At 38.0% G+C, this 17,145-nt stretch overlaps 1 protein-coding gene across 2 annotated transcripts in view; it reads right to left on the reverse strand.

The window, feature by feature from the left end:
- Positions 1-8,953: 8,953 nt before the first annotated feature.
- Positions 8,954-17,145, reverse strand: part of LOC126094624 (zinc finger protein 511-like) — a 65,083-nt gene continuing 56,891 nt past the window's right edge. For both annotated transcript variants that reach the window (XM_049909105.1, XM_049909106.1), the window contains exon 4: positions 8,954-9,590. In XM_049909105.1, coding sequence (XP_049765062.1) covers positions 9,267-9,590 — 324 coding nt within the window. In that variant the 3' untranslated portion in view covers positions 8,954-9,266. The remainder of the gene's footprint in view (positions 9,591-17,145) is intronic.

Consider the following 17,145-nt stretch of genomic DNA (forward strand, 5'->3'; position numbering starts at 1 on the left):
CTGACAAACAAGAATTAACTGATGAAATTGTCAATACTGTCTTTCAGAAAATTACTAAGTGGTTCCTTGTAAACGGACTCTCACTGAATTTTGATAAGACACAGTACATACAGTTCCGTACAGTGAATGGTATGACGCCATTAATAAATATAGACCTTAATCAGAAGCATATAGCTAAGGTAGAATATTCCAAATTTTTAGGTGTGTCCATTGATGAGAGATTAAATTGGAAGAAACACATTGATGATCTGCTGAAACGTTTGAGTTCAGCTACTTATGCAATAAGGGTCATTGCAAATTTTGGTGATAAACATCTTAGTAAATTAGCTTACTACGCCTATTTTCACTCGTTGCTTTCATATGGCATCATATTTTGGGGTAATTCATCACTGAGGAATAAAGTATTTATTGCACAAAAGCGTGTAATCAGAATAATAGCTGGAGTCCACCCAAGATCATCCTGCAGACATTTATTTAAGGATCTAGGGATATTCACAGTAGCTTCTCAGTATATATACTCTCTTATGAAATTTGTTATTAACAACCAAACCCAATTCAAAAGTAATAGCAGTGTGCATAACTACAATACTAGGAGAAGGGATGATCTTCACTATTCAAGATTAAATCTAACTTTGGCACAGAAAGGGGTGAATTATACTGGCACTAAAGTCTTTGGTCACTTACCAAATAGTATAAAAAGTCTGACAGATAACCAACAAGTATTTAAGAAGAAATTAAAAGAATTTCTGAATGACAACTCCTTCTACTCCATAGAGGAATTTTTAGATATAAATTAAAAACAAAAAACAAAAAAAAATATAAAAAAAATAAAAATAAAAAACACAAAAAATGAAAAAGTTGTTATATTAACTTAAGTATGTTGATAAATTAACTTAATTATGTCATGTATTGGAAAATTTGACTCGTTCCACATCATTACGAAATATCGTATTCATGATCCATGGAACTAGTATTAATCTAATCTAATCTAATCTAACCACTGAGGCAAGCAAACCATGCAACTTCAACTTCAGCATGGTACATTGTCTGATATACATTTGATAAGCAGAACTCAAGGCTGAGTAACAACTCAGATTCATCCTAGTTAATCTCTTAAGGCTGCTTCACCTGCTCTTCACTCTCTTTTGCCACCTAGATACTCCGGGTCTTCATTAAACGTAATAGCATACGTCATAATAAATATTAATATTTCTTGTTTTATGGGCAAAAGGAAACATATGATAGCTAATTTCCCCAGTACTGCCAGCCAGTTATTTTTATTTCATCATATTTCCAACAAACAAACATGAGAAACTAGTTATTACATGATTGTTCTTGCCCATCATGATATTAGATCCATATTTACACAAATGCCCCCATGATAGACAGAGGTGGAACTGCAGGTGTAAGGCTACACAGCCAACTCTTTCCTCTCCACCATAATCAGATCTGATATTACAGAACCTTATATGTTGAAATTCGAAATTCAGGCTACAAAGGATGCACTGCACCAACTTTGTGTTTTGAAAAGTAAGTTTACCTTTCATGGTAAGTTTATACATAGCTATCATCTGCAATTTCCAGCCTCCGGCTGGGTCTGTTTAGAACAAAGCTTCTCCATCTTTTCTCATTCATCCAACATGTTTCCCTCTCCATTCTTTCCCAGTCTGCTCCTCTCCTCGTCACACATTTCTTCACTCCAATGATTTATCTGTATCTCAGTCTTCCTCTGGGTAAGTTGCCTCCTATTGTCATTTCATGGGGCTGCCTTGGTATCCTGTCAACTCACTTCCTTTTAATATGTCCATGCAATCTTAATCTTATCTTATCTTAGACTGGCAATGGGAAGGAAAGCGTTTCTGAAGAAGAGAAATTTGTTAACATCGAGTATAGATTTAAGTGTCAGGAAGTCATTTCTGAAAGTATTTGTATGGAGTGTAGCCATGTATGGAAGTGAAACATGGACGGTAAATAGTTTGGACAAGAAGAGAAGAGAAGCTTTTGAAATGTGGTGCTACAGAAAAATGCTGAAGATTAGATGGGTAGATCACATAACTAATGAGGAAGTATTGAATAGGATTGGGGAGAAGAGAAGTTTGTGGCACAACTTGACCAGAAGAAGGGATCGGTTGGTAGGACATATTCTGAGGCATCAAGGGATCACCAATTTAGTATTGGAGGGCAGCGTGGAGGGTAAAAATCGTAGGGGGAGACCAAGAGATGAATACACTAAGCAGATTCAGAAGGATGTAGGTTGCAGTAGGTACTGGGAGATGAAGAAGCTTGCACAGGATAGAGTAGCTTGGAGAGCTGCATCAAACCAGTCTCAGGACTGAAGACCACAACAACAACAACATCTTTTCTATGGTCTCTTGCATGGGATTCTCTTTCAATATTTCTCTCACTGTCTCATTCCTTACTCTATCTATTCTAGTAAGTTCTATTCAGCTGTCCTGAAATTTCATCTCACAAGACTATATCCTGCTCAACTGCCTTTTTCTTTTTTAGTTATAGTATTTGCTTACTTTTTGCTGGTACATCCACTCACTTTTTGGTGGTCCCCTGTTGCTATTCTCCTCTTATTTCTCATTGCCACCATCACTTAACAATTCTTGACATTTAATTTCAATCCATACTGTCCCACCACTTCCTCCCATGCATTTGCCCTTTCTTGTACCTCTCCTCCTCCATTTACTCACACTTCGGCAAACACCATTGCTCCTACTCACACTGCCATTATCTCATCCATAATGATTATGAAAACTAGAGGGGAAAGTGAACTCCTCTACTTCACCCCATTTTTCTGTTGAATTCAGTTAGTCTTCTCTCCAGCTACTTTTACACAATTTGCAGTTCCTATTATTCTTCTCATAGTCAGCCTCTAAATTCCCCTCATCTTGCTTCTTTTCACATTATCATATGGCTTCTCAGTGTCCCTGAACACTGTTACTAAATTCTCTCATGTTCGTAGTGTCTCTCTTGGAGATGCCTTGTGTCAAAAATTAGATCCACTGTCAAGCTTCCTGGTCTAAACTCATATAATTTCTTTCTCAATCCTCCTCCTACTATCTTCTGTACTCTCTATTCCAAAATCTTCGCAAATACCCTCATAGTATAACACATCAACGCAACACCCTTACAATTTTGAAATAGTTTCCTGCAACTCTTCTTAACAATTTGGAGATTGGCCACTCAGAAGAATATTTGGTTTAGGAAATCAGCCATTTATACTGTTGTTTACAGTGTTACTGGTACATATTTAATTGATGTTTCTTCAAGGGTAATACATATTAAAAAAGGGCCAAACTTCAAGATTTATTTTTCATATTTCCTTTAGTTCTTTGACAGATTACAAATTTTACAATAATGATGATGGAAAGTATAATTATACTTCCCAGAAAATAAATGTGAGGTGAGTTATTGAGCAATATCATCTTCTTGAGCTTCCAAAATTTGTTGTTCATTCAACAAATGTGATGCATTTGTAGCAGAATTACAGCAAACCCCAAAACTTAAAGCGTACACACATGGAATTATGTCATTGTGATCAGATTGGCTCAGCCATTTACAACAGCAGCTGTTATGTTCACTAATGTCTCCTTTGAAATAATTCTAGAAACTGACAACAGAAGGCAGCACCAGTCATGGGGCAGGTTGCGAGATTTCCGTACACTGTTCTCATATGAAGTGAGTCCATTTTTCAAGTGATAGGTGGCTTGTGTGTCGAGAAAACTGTAGCCTGACCTATACTTGGGCACAGTTTTTTAATTTAAAGTTGCAGCCCAAGTTATGCTCAAGCCTGGTCTCTGATGTGTTAAAAATTGGCACTATGATTCCCTTTTTTCCAGTTTTCAGTTCTCCTTTCTTTCCACACTGTTCTCATGACCTGACAGAGCCACTGCACTTCAACAATGGCATCTGCTCTCACCTTCTCCACACTTACTTCATCCAGTCAAGGTCCTTTTGTGGTCTTTATTTCCTCTTCCACTTCTGTCCCATTTGGTCCATCTTGCTCCTCATTTCCAAAAAATGGCTCTAAGCACTATGGAACTTAACATCTGTGGTCATCAGTCCCCTAGAACTTACAACTACTTAAACCTAACTAACCTGAGGACATCACACACATCCATGCCCGAGGCAGGATTCGAACCTGCGATCGCAGCGGTCACGCAATTCCAGACTGAAGCGCCTAGAACCACACGGTCACACCGGCCGGCTTCCTCATTTCCCTCTGCCTTATTTCCATTGATGTTTAGCAACTTTTACAAAAGTATCCCTGCCCTATTTCCATGATTTCCTAAACACCTTCATCTTTACCTACATTTTTACATAAACATCCAAAATGATAACTACCATTAAAATAATATACAGTGGAAACTCACTGAGGGAAAAACTAAGTCTTGGAAGTCATAATGATGTGACAGGCCTACTAGCCATGAAAGGCACTTCAATACAATAAACAAAATGTCCAACATTATCACACTACTCTATAAATGAAAATTTTTACTAAATTTGTAGAGCACAGCTTACGTTGCAAAGTCAAAATAAAAAGCAAAAATATTTGTTACAAAACTAAAAAGTTATTCCAGAATATCCACAAAATACATCAGTACTAATTTCAGGTCAAAGTTGCTTTGCTTAGAATTTGCATACCAATGCTAAGAAATTATTATTAGTCTTCTTTTTAAATCTTGGTCACTTCTGCTTCACATCACTATGTAACCCCTCCAATAATGCTGCATAATAAGAGCCAGGCACTGTTGTACCCTTTTCCAAATAGTCAATGATGATTATGCACCACAAGTTTCAAAGACATTTACCATTACTTTTACCAGCAAAAAACTAGTTCCCATTTTTATCTTTGCCTAACCACTGTTTTGGCTGTAGTCTTGTCTCCAGCATGTAATGATGGGCACACATTCCACATAACACCACCAGTAGACCTCCAAATTACACTCTGAGTTTTTCAAACAACATTCTGAAATGCACTTCCTCAAACATTTCCGATCTGGAGTCAACATAATAGGCTTCCACTGTGCACTCAGCCTCTCCATGTGCAGAACAAAATTTAGGAAATTATGTAGCTGTTCATATAACAATATAAAAATATATCTTGTCTTCATGTGAGGGTCTTCTTCTGTGACACTCCAAATTATACAGGAAGTAATTTCTTCAGCAGAAAAGTGAAGGGGTTGTCCAAAAAGTGCCAAGGCAATTGTAGAGCTGGGACAATGCATCTCTTTGTGTGTGTGTGTGTGTGTGTGTGTGTGTGTGTGTGTGTGTGTGTGTGTTTTACCTTTCAAGAAGATTAATATTTGAAAACTTAGCTATGAGCTAAATGTTTATGTGACTATATACTGTTCAATGTGTCACCTACATGATTAGGGGTTACCTTTAGTCTTTCCATGGTATCCGTTCCATCCAGGACTAACCAGTATCATACCAACCATGAATACATTTACTTATCTATCAATAAATAGTCTTGAAAACTGGTGCAGAGTTCTTATAGACTTCCAATTCAGCTTCTATCTTTTTATCACAGTGTAGTACTAATTTTTATCCAGTGCTGTTGTTATTGCAGTCTTCAGTCCTGAGACTGGTTTGATGCAGCTCTCCATGCTACTCTATCCTGTGCAAGCTTCTTCATCTCCCAGTAACTACTGCAACCTACATCTTTCTGAATCTGCTAAGTGTATTCATCCCTTGGTCTCCCTATACGATTTTTACCCTCCACGCTGCCCTCCAATACTAAATTGGTGATACCTTGATGCCTAAGAACATGTCCTATCAACCGATCCCTTCTTCTAGTCAAGTTGTGCCACAAATTTCTCTTCTCCCCAATTCTGTTCAATACCTCCTCATTAGTTATGTGATATACCCATCTAATCTTCAGCATTCTTCTGTAGCACCACATTTCAAAAGCTACTATTCTCTTCTTATCTAAACTATTTATCGTCCGTTTCACTTCCATACATGGCTACACTCCATACAAATACTTTCAGAAACGACTTCCAGACACTTAAATCTATACTCAATGTTAACAAATTTCTCTTCTTCAGAAACGCTTCCCTTGCCATTGCCAGTCTACATTTTATATCCTCTCTACTTCGACCGTCATCAGTTATTTTGCTCCACAAATAGCAAAACTCCTTTATTACTTTACGTGTCTTATTTCCTAATCTAATTCCCTCAGCATCACCCAACTTAATTCAACTACATTCCATTATCCTCGTCTTGCTTTTGTTGATGTTCATCTTATAACCTCCTTTCAAGATACTGTCCATTCCATTTGACTGCTCTTCCAAGTCCTTTGCTGTCTCTGACAGGATTACAATGTCATCCACGAACCTCAACATTTTTATTTCTTCTCCATGGATTTTAATACCTACTCCGAATTTTTCTTTTGTTTCCTTCACTGCTTGCTCAATATACAGATTGAATAACATCGGGGAGAGGCTACAACCCTCTCACACTCCCTTCCCAGCCACTGCTTCCCTTTCATGTCCCTCGACTCTTATAACTGCCATCTGGTTTCTGTACAAATTGTAAATAGCCTTTCGCTCCCTGTATTTTACCCCTGCCACCTTCAGAATTTGAAAGAGAGTATTCCAGTCAACATTGTCAAAAGCTTTCTCTAAGTCTACAAATGCTAGGAATGTAGGTTTGCCTTTCCTTAATCTTTCTTCTAAGGTAAGTCGTAGTGTCAGTATTGCCTTCGTGTTCCAATATTTCTACGGAATACAGAATCCAAACTGATCTTCCCCGAGGTCAGCTTCTACTAGTTTTTCCATTCATCTGTAAAGAATTTGCGTTAGTATTTTGCAGCCATGACTTATTAAACTGATACTTCGGTAATTTTCACATCTGTCAACACCTGCTTTCTTTGGGATTGGAATTATTATATTCTTCTTTAAGTCTGAGGGTATTTCGCCTGTCTCATATATCTTGCTCACCAGATGGTAGAGTTTTGTCAGGACCGGCTCTCCCAAGGCTGTCAGTAGTTCTAATGGAATGTTGTCTACTCCCAGAGCCTTGTTTCGACTCAGGTCTTTCAGTGCTCTGTCAAAATCTTCACGTAGTATCATATCTCCCCTTTCATCTTCATCTACATCCTTAGAACTGGGTTTCCATCTGAGCTCTTGATATTCATACAAGTGGTTCTCTTTTCTCCAAAGGTCTCATTAATTTTCCTGTAGGCAGTATCTATCTTACCCCTGGTGAGATAAGCCTCTACATCCTTACATTTGTCCTCTAGCCTTCAATGCTTACCCATTTTGCACTTCCTGTCGATCTCATTTTTGAGACATTTGTATTCCTTTTTGCCTGCTTCATTTACTGCATTTTTATATTTTCTCCTTTAATCAATTAAATTCAATATTTCTTCTGTTACCCAAGGATTTCTAGTAGCCCTCGTCTTTTTACCTACTTTATCCTCTGCTGCCTTCACTATTTCATCCCTCAAAGCTACCGATTCTTCTTCTATTGTATTTCTTTTCCCCATTCGTGTCAGTTGTTCCCTCATGCTCTCCCTGAAACTCTGTACAACTTCTGGTTTAGTCAGTTTATCCACGTCCCATCTCCTTAAATTCCCACCTTTTTGTTGTTTCTTCAGTTTTAATCTACAGTTCATAACCAATAGATTGTGGTCAGAGTCCACATCTGCCCCTGGAAATGTCTTACAATTTAAAACCTGGTTCCTAAATCTCTGTCTTACCATTATACAATCTATCTAGGCTTCTTCCATGTATACAACCTTCTTTTATGATTCTTGAACCAAGTGTTAGCTATGATTAAGTTGTGCTCTGTGCAAAATTCTACCAGGCGGCTTCCTCTTTCATTCCTTACTCCCAATCCATATTCACCTACTACGTTTCCTTCTCTCCATTTTCCTACTACCGAATTCCAGTCACCCATGACTATTAAATTTTCGTCTCCCTTCACTAGCTGAATAATTTCTTTTATTTAATCATACATTTCTTCAATTTCTTCGTCATCTGCGGAGCTAGTTGGCATATAAACTTGTACTACTGTAGTAGGCGTGGGCTTCGTATCTATCTTGACCACAAGAATGTGTTCACTATGCTGTTTGTAGTAGCTTACCCGCACTCCTATTTTTTTTTATTCATTACTAAACCTACTCCTGCATTACCTCTATTTGATTTTGTATTTAGAACCCTGTATTCACCTGACCAAAAGTCTTGTTCCTCCTGCCACCGAACTTCACTAATTCCCACTATATCTAACTTTAACCTATCCATTTCCCTTTTTAAATTTTCTAATCCACCTGCCCGATTAAGGGATCTGACATTCCACGCTCCCATCCATAGAATGCCAGTTTTCTCTCTCCTGATAACGACATCCTCTTGAGTAGTCCCCGCCCAGAAATCCGAATGGGGGAATATTTTACCTCCGGAATATTTTACCCAAGAGGACGCCATCATCATTTAACCATATAGTAAAGCTGCACGCCCTCGGGAAAAATTACGGCTGTAGTTTCCCCTTGCTTTCAGCCGTTCGCAGTACCAGCACAGCAAGGCCATTTTGGTTAGTGTTACAAGGCCAGATCAGTCAATCATCCAGACTGTTGCCCCTGCAACTACTGAAAAGGCTGCTGCCCCTCTTCAGGAACCACACGTTTGTCTGGCCTCTCAACAGATACCCCTCCGTTGTGGTTGCACCTACAGTACGGCTATCTGTATCGCTGAGGCATGCAAGCCTCCCCACCAACGGCAAGGTCCATGATTCAAGGGAGGGAGGGGGGGGGGGGGGGTTATCCAGTGCTGTGAAATGTAAAGTAATGATCACTTAAGATAGTTATCAAGAAAACCATATGCTAAATGTATTTGAAATTTTGAACAACGGCCAAACTTTTCATCCTGCACTCAGGATCAAGTTCGTGCACAAAATTATTATTTATTTATTTATTTTCTAATGAAAAATGACACAATTCTGATATTATATCAGCTGATACTTTTTATTAACAAAGTTTTTATACTGGTAACTGTGTTACATCTGAATACATCATCTCTTAAACAATCACTCCACAACAACATTGAAACAGTACTGCCTCTAAATAACATCATTAAATTAATAATAGCTGTCATGAGAGGTCAGTGCTCACCATAAAGTTGAATACTGAATGGTGGATACACACACAAAACCTATGACAATATTTTAACTGCCTATCTGATGTTCAATACTTTTTCTCTGAAGTATTATTTGCACTTCTCTTCATGTAACTGGGAAAATTAAATATTATTCACAGGTTATGTTTGATCTGGTAAACTGTCCTGTAGATCTTTCATCACTGTGTCAATATCAGTACTTTTCATTCTACCTCTCCCTTGGTTAAACCAGTTCTTGGAATTCCTTGCTCCTCGCCCAAAACTGAAAGTCTTTGGTTTTAGATGTGATCTATTTGTAGGACGAATATCTGTCTCCATCTGACCTCCTGCAGCTGATGTGTGCTTCTGTTTTTTGGTACTATCAAACCGGAAATCATGAGGGAAATTGTGCTGTGAAATACAATGACTGCGTCGCTCCTGAGGATTGTTGCATAACGTGCTGCACTGTTCTACAAAGCAGCGAAACTGAAATAAATAAATAAAGATATATGTAAAATATAAATAAAAATATATAATATATATGAATGGGTTTTCTGATATTGAACATCATCCACAATGTTACTTTGCTTAAAATGGAATACAGATCTTTTTCTCAGTAGCACAAATTTTCACTAAGTACATGAATCATTAAGAGATTTTATTCTTTCTTTTCATGATATTTCATTTAGTGTACAGTATACATGACTAACGTCAAACATTTAGACACAAAAAGTAAACTCAATTTTGACTATCAAAAGAATCTGGATTATCCAAAAATAATGCCTAATATACATACAATTTGTACAGCAATTAGGGTTCACCAGCACAAAAATCAAGAAGTAGTGACATTCTGTAATGGGAAATCTGTATATACACCTCTTTTCATCTCTTTGGAGATATTGCATTACCTTCTACAGAACAGGGAAAACTCACTGTCACTGCAATAACTACTCTGCTGTGTATCACTTGCGATAAAGTTGAATCCAAGTGTCAGACACATAACGTGACTTAAATACAACATGAAAGCAGTTCCAGACAAATGATTTTTATTTAAACTTGAAGAATTTCTTAAGTATATAAAATCAAAGCGTTGGTCTGATACAGCACAATTTTGATCATTAGTATATAAAATCAAAGCGTTGGTCTGATACAGCACAATTTTGATCATTTTCTGTAGTTAACAGACTACTGACAGCTTTAGTCTATAAGTTTAGTCAGTTTAGCAGATCAAGCCTTTTGTCATCAGAAGTTGCATTGCGGTTTTAAAGAGTCTTATTTAACGGATTACTATGCTTTTACTTCCTGTTTATTACTTTTATGCTGCCATAACTGCCTTATTGTGGACAGTTAGGCAGAAATATCTTGTAAGGTCTTGCAACTACCTTCTAATGAGTGAAGAAGGAACCCGTAAATGATAGTGAAATATTCAAATAGTGAAACTTCCTGGCAGATTAAAACTGTGTGCCCGACCGAGACTCGAACTCGGGACCTTTGCCTTTCGCGGGCAGGTGCTCTACCCTCTGAGCTACCGAAGCACGACTCACGCCCGGTACTCATAGCTTTACTTCTGCCAGTACCTCGTCTCCTACCTTCCAAACTTTACAGAAGCTCTCCTGCGAACCTTGCAGAACTAGCACTCCTGAAAGAAAGGATATTGCGGAGACATGGCTTAGCCACAGCCTGGGGGATGTTTCCAGAATGAGATTTTCACTCTGCAGCGGAGAGTGCACTGATTCAGCGCACACTCCGCTGCAGAGTGAAAATCTCATTCTGTATTCAAATAGTGTTTGTAACCTGTCAATGGTATTTACATAATTAGTGAACTGCCGCCTTACTACCAGCAACTGGCTTCTTCTCACATTATTTAGAAGCAAGTGCAGTAGTGCCTGCCTAACAACACTGTAGATAAGTATTTCAATTTTATAGCTTATACAGTGTAGGAAGTGGGAATTCAGTTCACTTTATTTCTATGTATAAAGGTAGCCACAGAAACATCTGATTTCTATTATTTGTTGATTTTGGTGACTTATGATCACCAGTGAGAAGTGTCAGAGCTGTGAAGATTTGTGAGTAGTGGGTAACTGTGTAATCCTTGGGGGAGGAGGAAGGGGGGGATGAGATTGCTGGTGGTTTTGCAAGGCCCTCTGCTGATTTTTCTGTTTTTTTCAGCAAGAATGGGTCAATACAAAAGCTGCCCTGTAAATGGCTGTAAAAACAATTACGGAAAAATATTTCTTGGTACAAAATTGCTTTATTAGTTGTCAAGCTGTCAAAACATTTTCCTTTATAATTTAAAGATTTTTGGACATATTAGAACCAATAGAGGTTGTTACAGATTATAAATCATATAAATACAGTTGATGAGACATTAACTTGACATTCTTCTCTTTCAAATAATGAACAGTTTGAACTGCTGCATGATAGCTGCAATTTATTTTCAAGATGAAAAACAAAGGCATTGATGTCCTATGGCAAACAAATTGTTGTATACCAATCAGAGTAAACTGTTCTTTGGTCCTCTAAAGTATTGATCATGAAATGCCTATTGTCTCTCTTTCCTAACGTTTTATCTTATTGTATGGGATGGAATCTTTTTCATGATTTCACATTTTTAATTTAGCTTTGCCTTGTAACCGGCTGTCCTTCCTGCCACCCAAGTCATCATTTATCCTAAGAGAGGGAAGTCGTCTGCAACCACTTAACCTATAAATGACACTAACTTCGTTTTGTGTGTTATGTTGTTTTAACTATTTGTTAATCATATTTTCTGAGATGTAGACTGGAGGTACTCCCAGAATTTGTCTAAATAAGCAGGGAAAAATAGCCTAAAAACCAGAATTTGGCTAGCTGGTGTACCACACCACTGATCGTTAATCCACCATGTCCATTCAACCCAGGTGTAGCACACCTCACTGTATTGTGAGCTAACACATTGCATGTTACATTACACAAACAGGTCTATGACGTGTCCAGTGTAACCAATGGGAAAGTGATCATAAGGAAGTGACGTCTTTGGTATGACGTCGTGAGTGCTGGACTGCTGTTGAAATTTCTTGTCAATATTTTATAAAGTTTTAGTCTTCAGTTACTTATTTTAAAGTTTATTTGTGTTAATATTTGCTGTAAAAGTAACTTATCAGTGGATTTTCATCAATCTCAGTCTTTCTTTCTGTGCTACTGACTCAAGTGGTTTGTTATTTGTGAACGTGCTTACGTCATTCGTCCAAGTCTCACGCCTCAGTAGTGTGTTTATATTTTGCGGCATGCAGTTCCAGCTTTAGCTGTTATGAAGCTAAGTACTGACCAAGTTGTTTGCGCACTAATATATAGTTATTAAATTTAATAGTTCTCAACAGTGTTTCGCGCTGTTTGTGGTGAAATAACGATTTAATAAACTTTTGGAAACATTTGCTTGCTGTGTTTTATAGAGTTTAATGTGTGCTGATGTCATTTAGAAAATTCATGCTTTACTTTTCAGCTCATGTTTCTTATTGTTTCTAGTGAAATATTTCGGACAAATTTTCATTCACTGTTTTAACTTTGTTGAGCATTCCAGTAGCCGCTCGAGTTTTTGGTTTTCGCTAGTACATTTTGTGAAGTTTTGTTGGTACTGGTATTAGTTGTGGTTTAGTAGTTTAATGAAAGTTGTTGCTTTCTTAGTAGAGAGAGAATTTAGAGACCGCTACTGTTAGTCCTATAAATAGTTTACTGGTGAAACTGAACTTAGGTAATGTAGACGTTCAATTTTTTTCAGTAACAGTAAAATTTTACCATGAGTGAGAAGTGTGGGCTTTGTCATAGGTTTGTGAGTAGTGGGTTACAATGTGGGATTTATTCAAAGTATTTTCATTGGGGGGGAATGCAGTGGGGAAGCCAGTGGGCATTCTAGTGACATCCTCTCCTGGGAATACAGAATCTGTAGCAGAAATACGTTGACAGAGGAGCAAGAGGGTAAGATCTGTGCCCTTCAGGTGCAGTTACAGTATGCTAAGGAGGAGCTAGATAGGTTGCGGAGGGTGAAGGGTGCTGGAGAATGGGAACTCGCAGTTGACAAGAAGGCAGCTACGAGGAGGAGGAGGAGGAGGAGGAGGAGGAGGAGGTGGTGGTGGTATGCAGACAGCTGCACTTTACATATACACAATAGATTTGACCAACTGTCAAGAGTTGAGTGGAGAGGAGCCTCTTGTAGCTGTAGGTGTAGGTGTAGGAAACCTGCAGCAGTCCTTAGCAGTTATGAGACCTAAGTTGCAAAGCCTAACAGAAAGAAGAAGGTTCTGCTGCTAGGTAGTTCACACAGTAGCGGTGTGGTCCAGCACTGGCAGGGAGTGAGTACCAGGTCACCAGCATTGTGATGTGTAGTGCAGAGTTGGCTCAAGTGACTGACATCATAGGGGAGTTATGTAGAAATTTTACGAAGGAGGATCAGGTATTGATAGTGGGTGGAGCAGGGAATAGTCTTGATAGGGACAGGGAATATGATGTAGATGGTGACATGGTAAAGATAGCTACTAAAACTGGTGGCACTAATGTGCATTTCGTGCAACTGTTTCAGCGTCACGATCAGCCTCATCTTAATGCGGCTGTTAGGTGCATTAACATGGGGCTGGAGAAGGCACTGATGGCATAGGACATGGGCCACATTGCAGTGGTGCCAGTTGAGTCTATCAGCAGATCTGGTTTCACTAGGCATGGCCAGCACCTCAATAGGTATGGGAAAGGGAAGCTGGCAAAGCTTACACAGGTGACAGTGTAGTGTGGGGTGGTGGGATCATTCATGAAAAAATTCCTGTAGTAGATGGTGTTAGAGCAGCAGCTTTTTTAGATTGAAGTCAGCTGATAGGTATACCTGCTTTAGAGACAAAGTTAGTGAACTGCTGATAGATGTTGATTCTGACATTATTGGTATATCAGAGCACCACTTAAATAATTTGACAATTCAGAGGCTTCCTTTACCAAGATACAGATTAGCTGGCTGTTTTACAAGGAGTTCTTTGCGAGGCCAGATATTTAAATCTTGCGCAGGGGCAGTTCAATTTAATGAAAATAAACATAAAATTTTTGTTGTTTATAGGTCCCCTAACTCTGAATCAAGGGATCACAAATTTAGCATTGGAGGGCAGTGTGGAGGGTAAAAATTGTATAGGGAGACCAAGAGATGAATACATTAAGCAGATTCAGAAGGATGTAGGTTGCAGTACGTACTGGGAGATGAAGAATCTTGCACAGGATAGAGTAGCATGGAGAGCTGCACCAAACCAGTCTCAGGACTGAAGACCACAACAACAACAACAACAACAACAACTCTGAATTCAGAGCATTTCTGCTCAAGCTAGAGAGGGTTCTTGTTCAATATGTAGAAAGTACCAGAAATCAGTTATACATGATGACTTCAGTATTAATTTTGTACATCATTGTGCAAGAAAAAAGATGCTGGTAGATCTCCTAAGTTCATATGATCTGATGCAGACAGTGATTCTTCCAACTAGGGTGCAGGGGAACAGTAGCACAGCCATAGATAATTCATTCTTCATTACTACATGGGCATTCTGTTAGTAAAAGGCTGAATGGCCTTTCAGGCCATGATGCACAGATTTTAACACTAAAAGGCTTTTGTACTCAAACAAATGTCACATATAATTACAAACTATGTGGGAATAGGAAGTTTTTTTAAAATTTGTCAAGGAACAAGAGTAGCAGGATATTTGTAGTACTGATAACATAGATGACAAATATAATGCTTTCCTTAACAGACTTCTCATGCTCTTTGAGAGTTGCTTTCCATTTTAACATTCTAAACAGGGTACTAGCTGTAAAAGGCAGCTTGGGTGGCTGACTAATGGGATAAGGATATCATGTAGAACAAAGCAGGAATGATATCAAAATGTTAGAAGTAGTCACAATCAAGCTACAGTTGCCCATTACAAACAGTATAGTAAGATGCTTAAAAATGTTATTAGGAAGGCAAAGAGTATGTGGTGCATAAATAGAACAGCTAATTTACAGGATAAAATTAAAACCATATGGTCAGTTGAGAAGAAAGTGTGTGGTCAGTAGCACAAGGTCAATGATATAAAGTCAGTCAGTAGTAAAAGTATTTCTGTTACTGATAAATCAGATATATGTACAGTATTTAACAATCATTTTCTGACCATTGCTGGTGAATTAAATAAAAATTTAGTTTCTATAGGGAATCATTGAACTCTCTTGGCAAATGCCTTTCTGAGATTGATGTCTGAAATACTCCTCTGTGATAGAGACAAGGGGGAGATTGAGTCAATAATTAAATCACTGAAGACTGAGGACTCCCATGGATATGATGGAGTGCCTAGCAGAATATTAAAGTACTGTGCTGCACATGTTAGCCCTGTACTTAGCCATATTTGTAATTTTTCCTGAACGATTAAAGTACTCAGTAGTAAAGCTGCTTTATAAAAAGGGAGAAAAAGGTAATGTAGACAATTTTAGACTTATTTCTATGCCATCAGTGTTTGTTAAAGTTACTGCAAAGGCTGTGTATGTAAGGGTAATTGATCATTTTATATCACATAATTTGCTATCAAATGTACAGTTCAGCTTTAGAAGTTGTTTAAAAACTGAGAATGCTATATTCTCTTTTGTCTGTTAGGTACTGGATGGGTTAAACAAAAGGTTTCGAACACTAGGCATATTTTTTGATTTAACAAAGGCGTTTGATTGTGTTGATCACAAAATATTGCTCCAGAAGTTGGACCATTACAGAATACGGGGAGTAGCTCACAGTTGGTTCACCTCTTACTTTAACAACAGACAGCAAAAAGTCATTATTCACTGTGTTGAGAATGGCTGTGATGTGGGGTCTGAGTGGGGGACGGTCAAATGTGGGGAGTCCCAGGCATCAGTGTTAGGGCCACTCCCGTTCCTTATTTATACGAGGTGCCCTCCAGTATTAGGGGTAACTCTGAAATATTTCTGTTTGCTGATGACACTAGTTTGTTAGTAAAGGATGTTTCAAATAGTGCAGTTCATGACATAAGTTCATGGCTTGTAGAAAATATTTATCAACTGAAGACAAAGTCTATATATGAGTCTGCGATCATTTTATTTTTAGCACTTTTGTTTTCACAAGTCCGTCTTGACCACATAGACTTCTTTACACTTTATGACCAGTTTCAGCTTATTGCCATCTTTAGATCGTTAAACATATTCTGATATAAATCATTGTCAAGTTAAACATGTGTGCTCATGCTTAACTTGACAATGATTTATATCAGAATATTTTTAACGATCTGAAGATGGCGATACGCCGAAACTGGTCATAGAGTGTAAAGAAATCTATGTGATCAAGACGGACTTGTGAAAATAAAAATTGTAGAAAATAAACTAGCACTAAATCACAGTAAGACTCAGTTTTTACAGTTCCTAACACACAATTCAACAAAACCCTACATTTGAATTTCACAGAGTGGGCATATGATTAGTGAAACTCAACGGTTCAAATTTCTAAGTGTTCAGTTAGATAGTAAACTGTCATAGAAAGCCCATGTTCAGAATCTTGTTCAAAGACATAATGCTGCCATTTTTACTATTCAAACAGTATCTGAAGTAAGTGATGGTTCGACACAAAAATTAGTCTACTTTGATTATTTTCACTCGCTTATGTCATATGGTATTATATTTTGGGTAACTCTTCCCATTCTAAAAGGATATTTTCGGCTCAGAAATGGGTGGTTCGGGCAATAAGTGGTGTGGTAAGGATCCCACACCGCACAGCAGTATTCTAAAAGAGGACGGACAAGCATAGTGAAGGCACTCTCCTTAGTAGGTCTGTTACATTTTCTAAGTGTTCTGCCAATAAAACACAGCCTTTGGTTAGCCTTCCCCATAACATTTTCTGTGTTCTTTCCAATTTAAGTTGTTCGTAATTGTAATACCTAGGTATTTAGTTGAATTTACGGCTTTTAGATTAGACTGATTTATTGTGTAACAGAAGTTTAACGAGTTCCTTTTAGTACTCATGTGGATGACCTCACACTTTTCGTTATTTAGGGTTAACTACCACTTT

This window comes from Schistocerca cancellata, chromosome 8 (assembly GCF_023864275.1).
Source record: "Schistocerca cancellata isolate TAMUIC-IGC-003103 chromosome 8, iqSchCanc2.1, whole genome shotgun sequence".
NCBI lineage: Eukaryota > Metazoa > Arthropoda > Insecta > Orthoptera > Acrididae > Schistocerca > Schistocerca cancellata.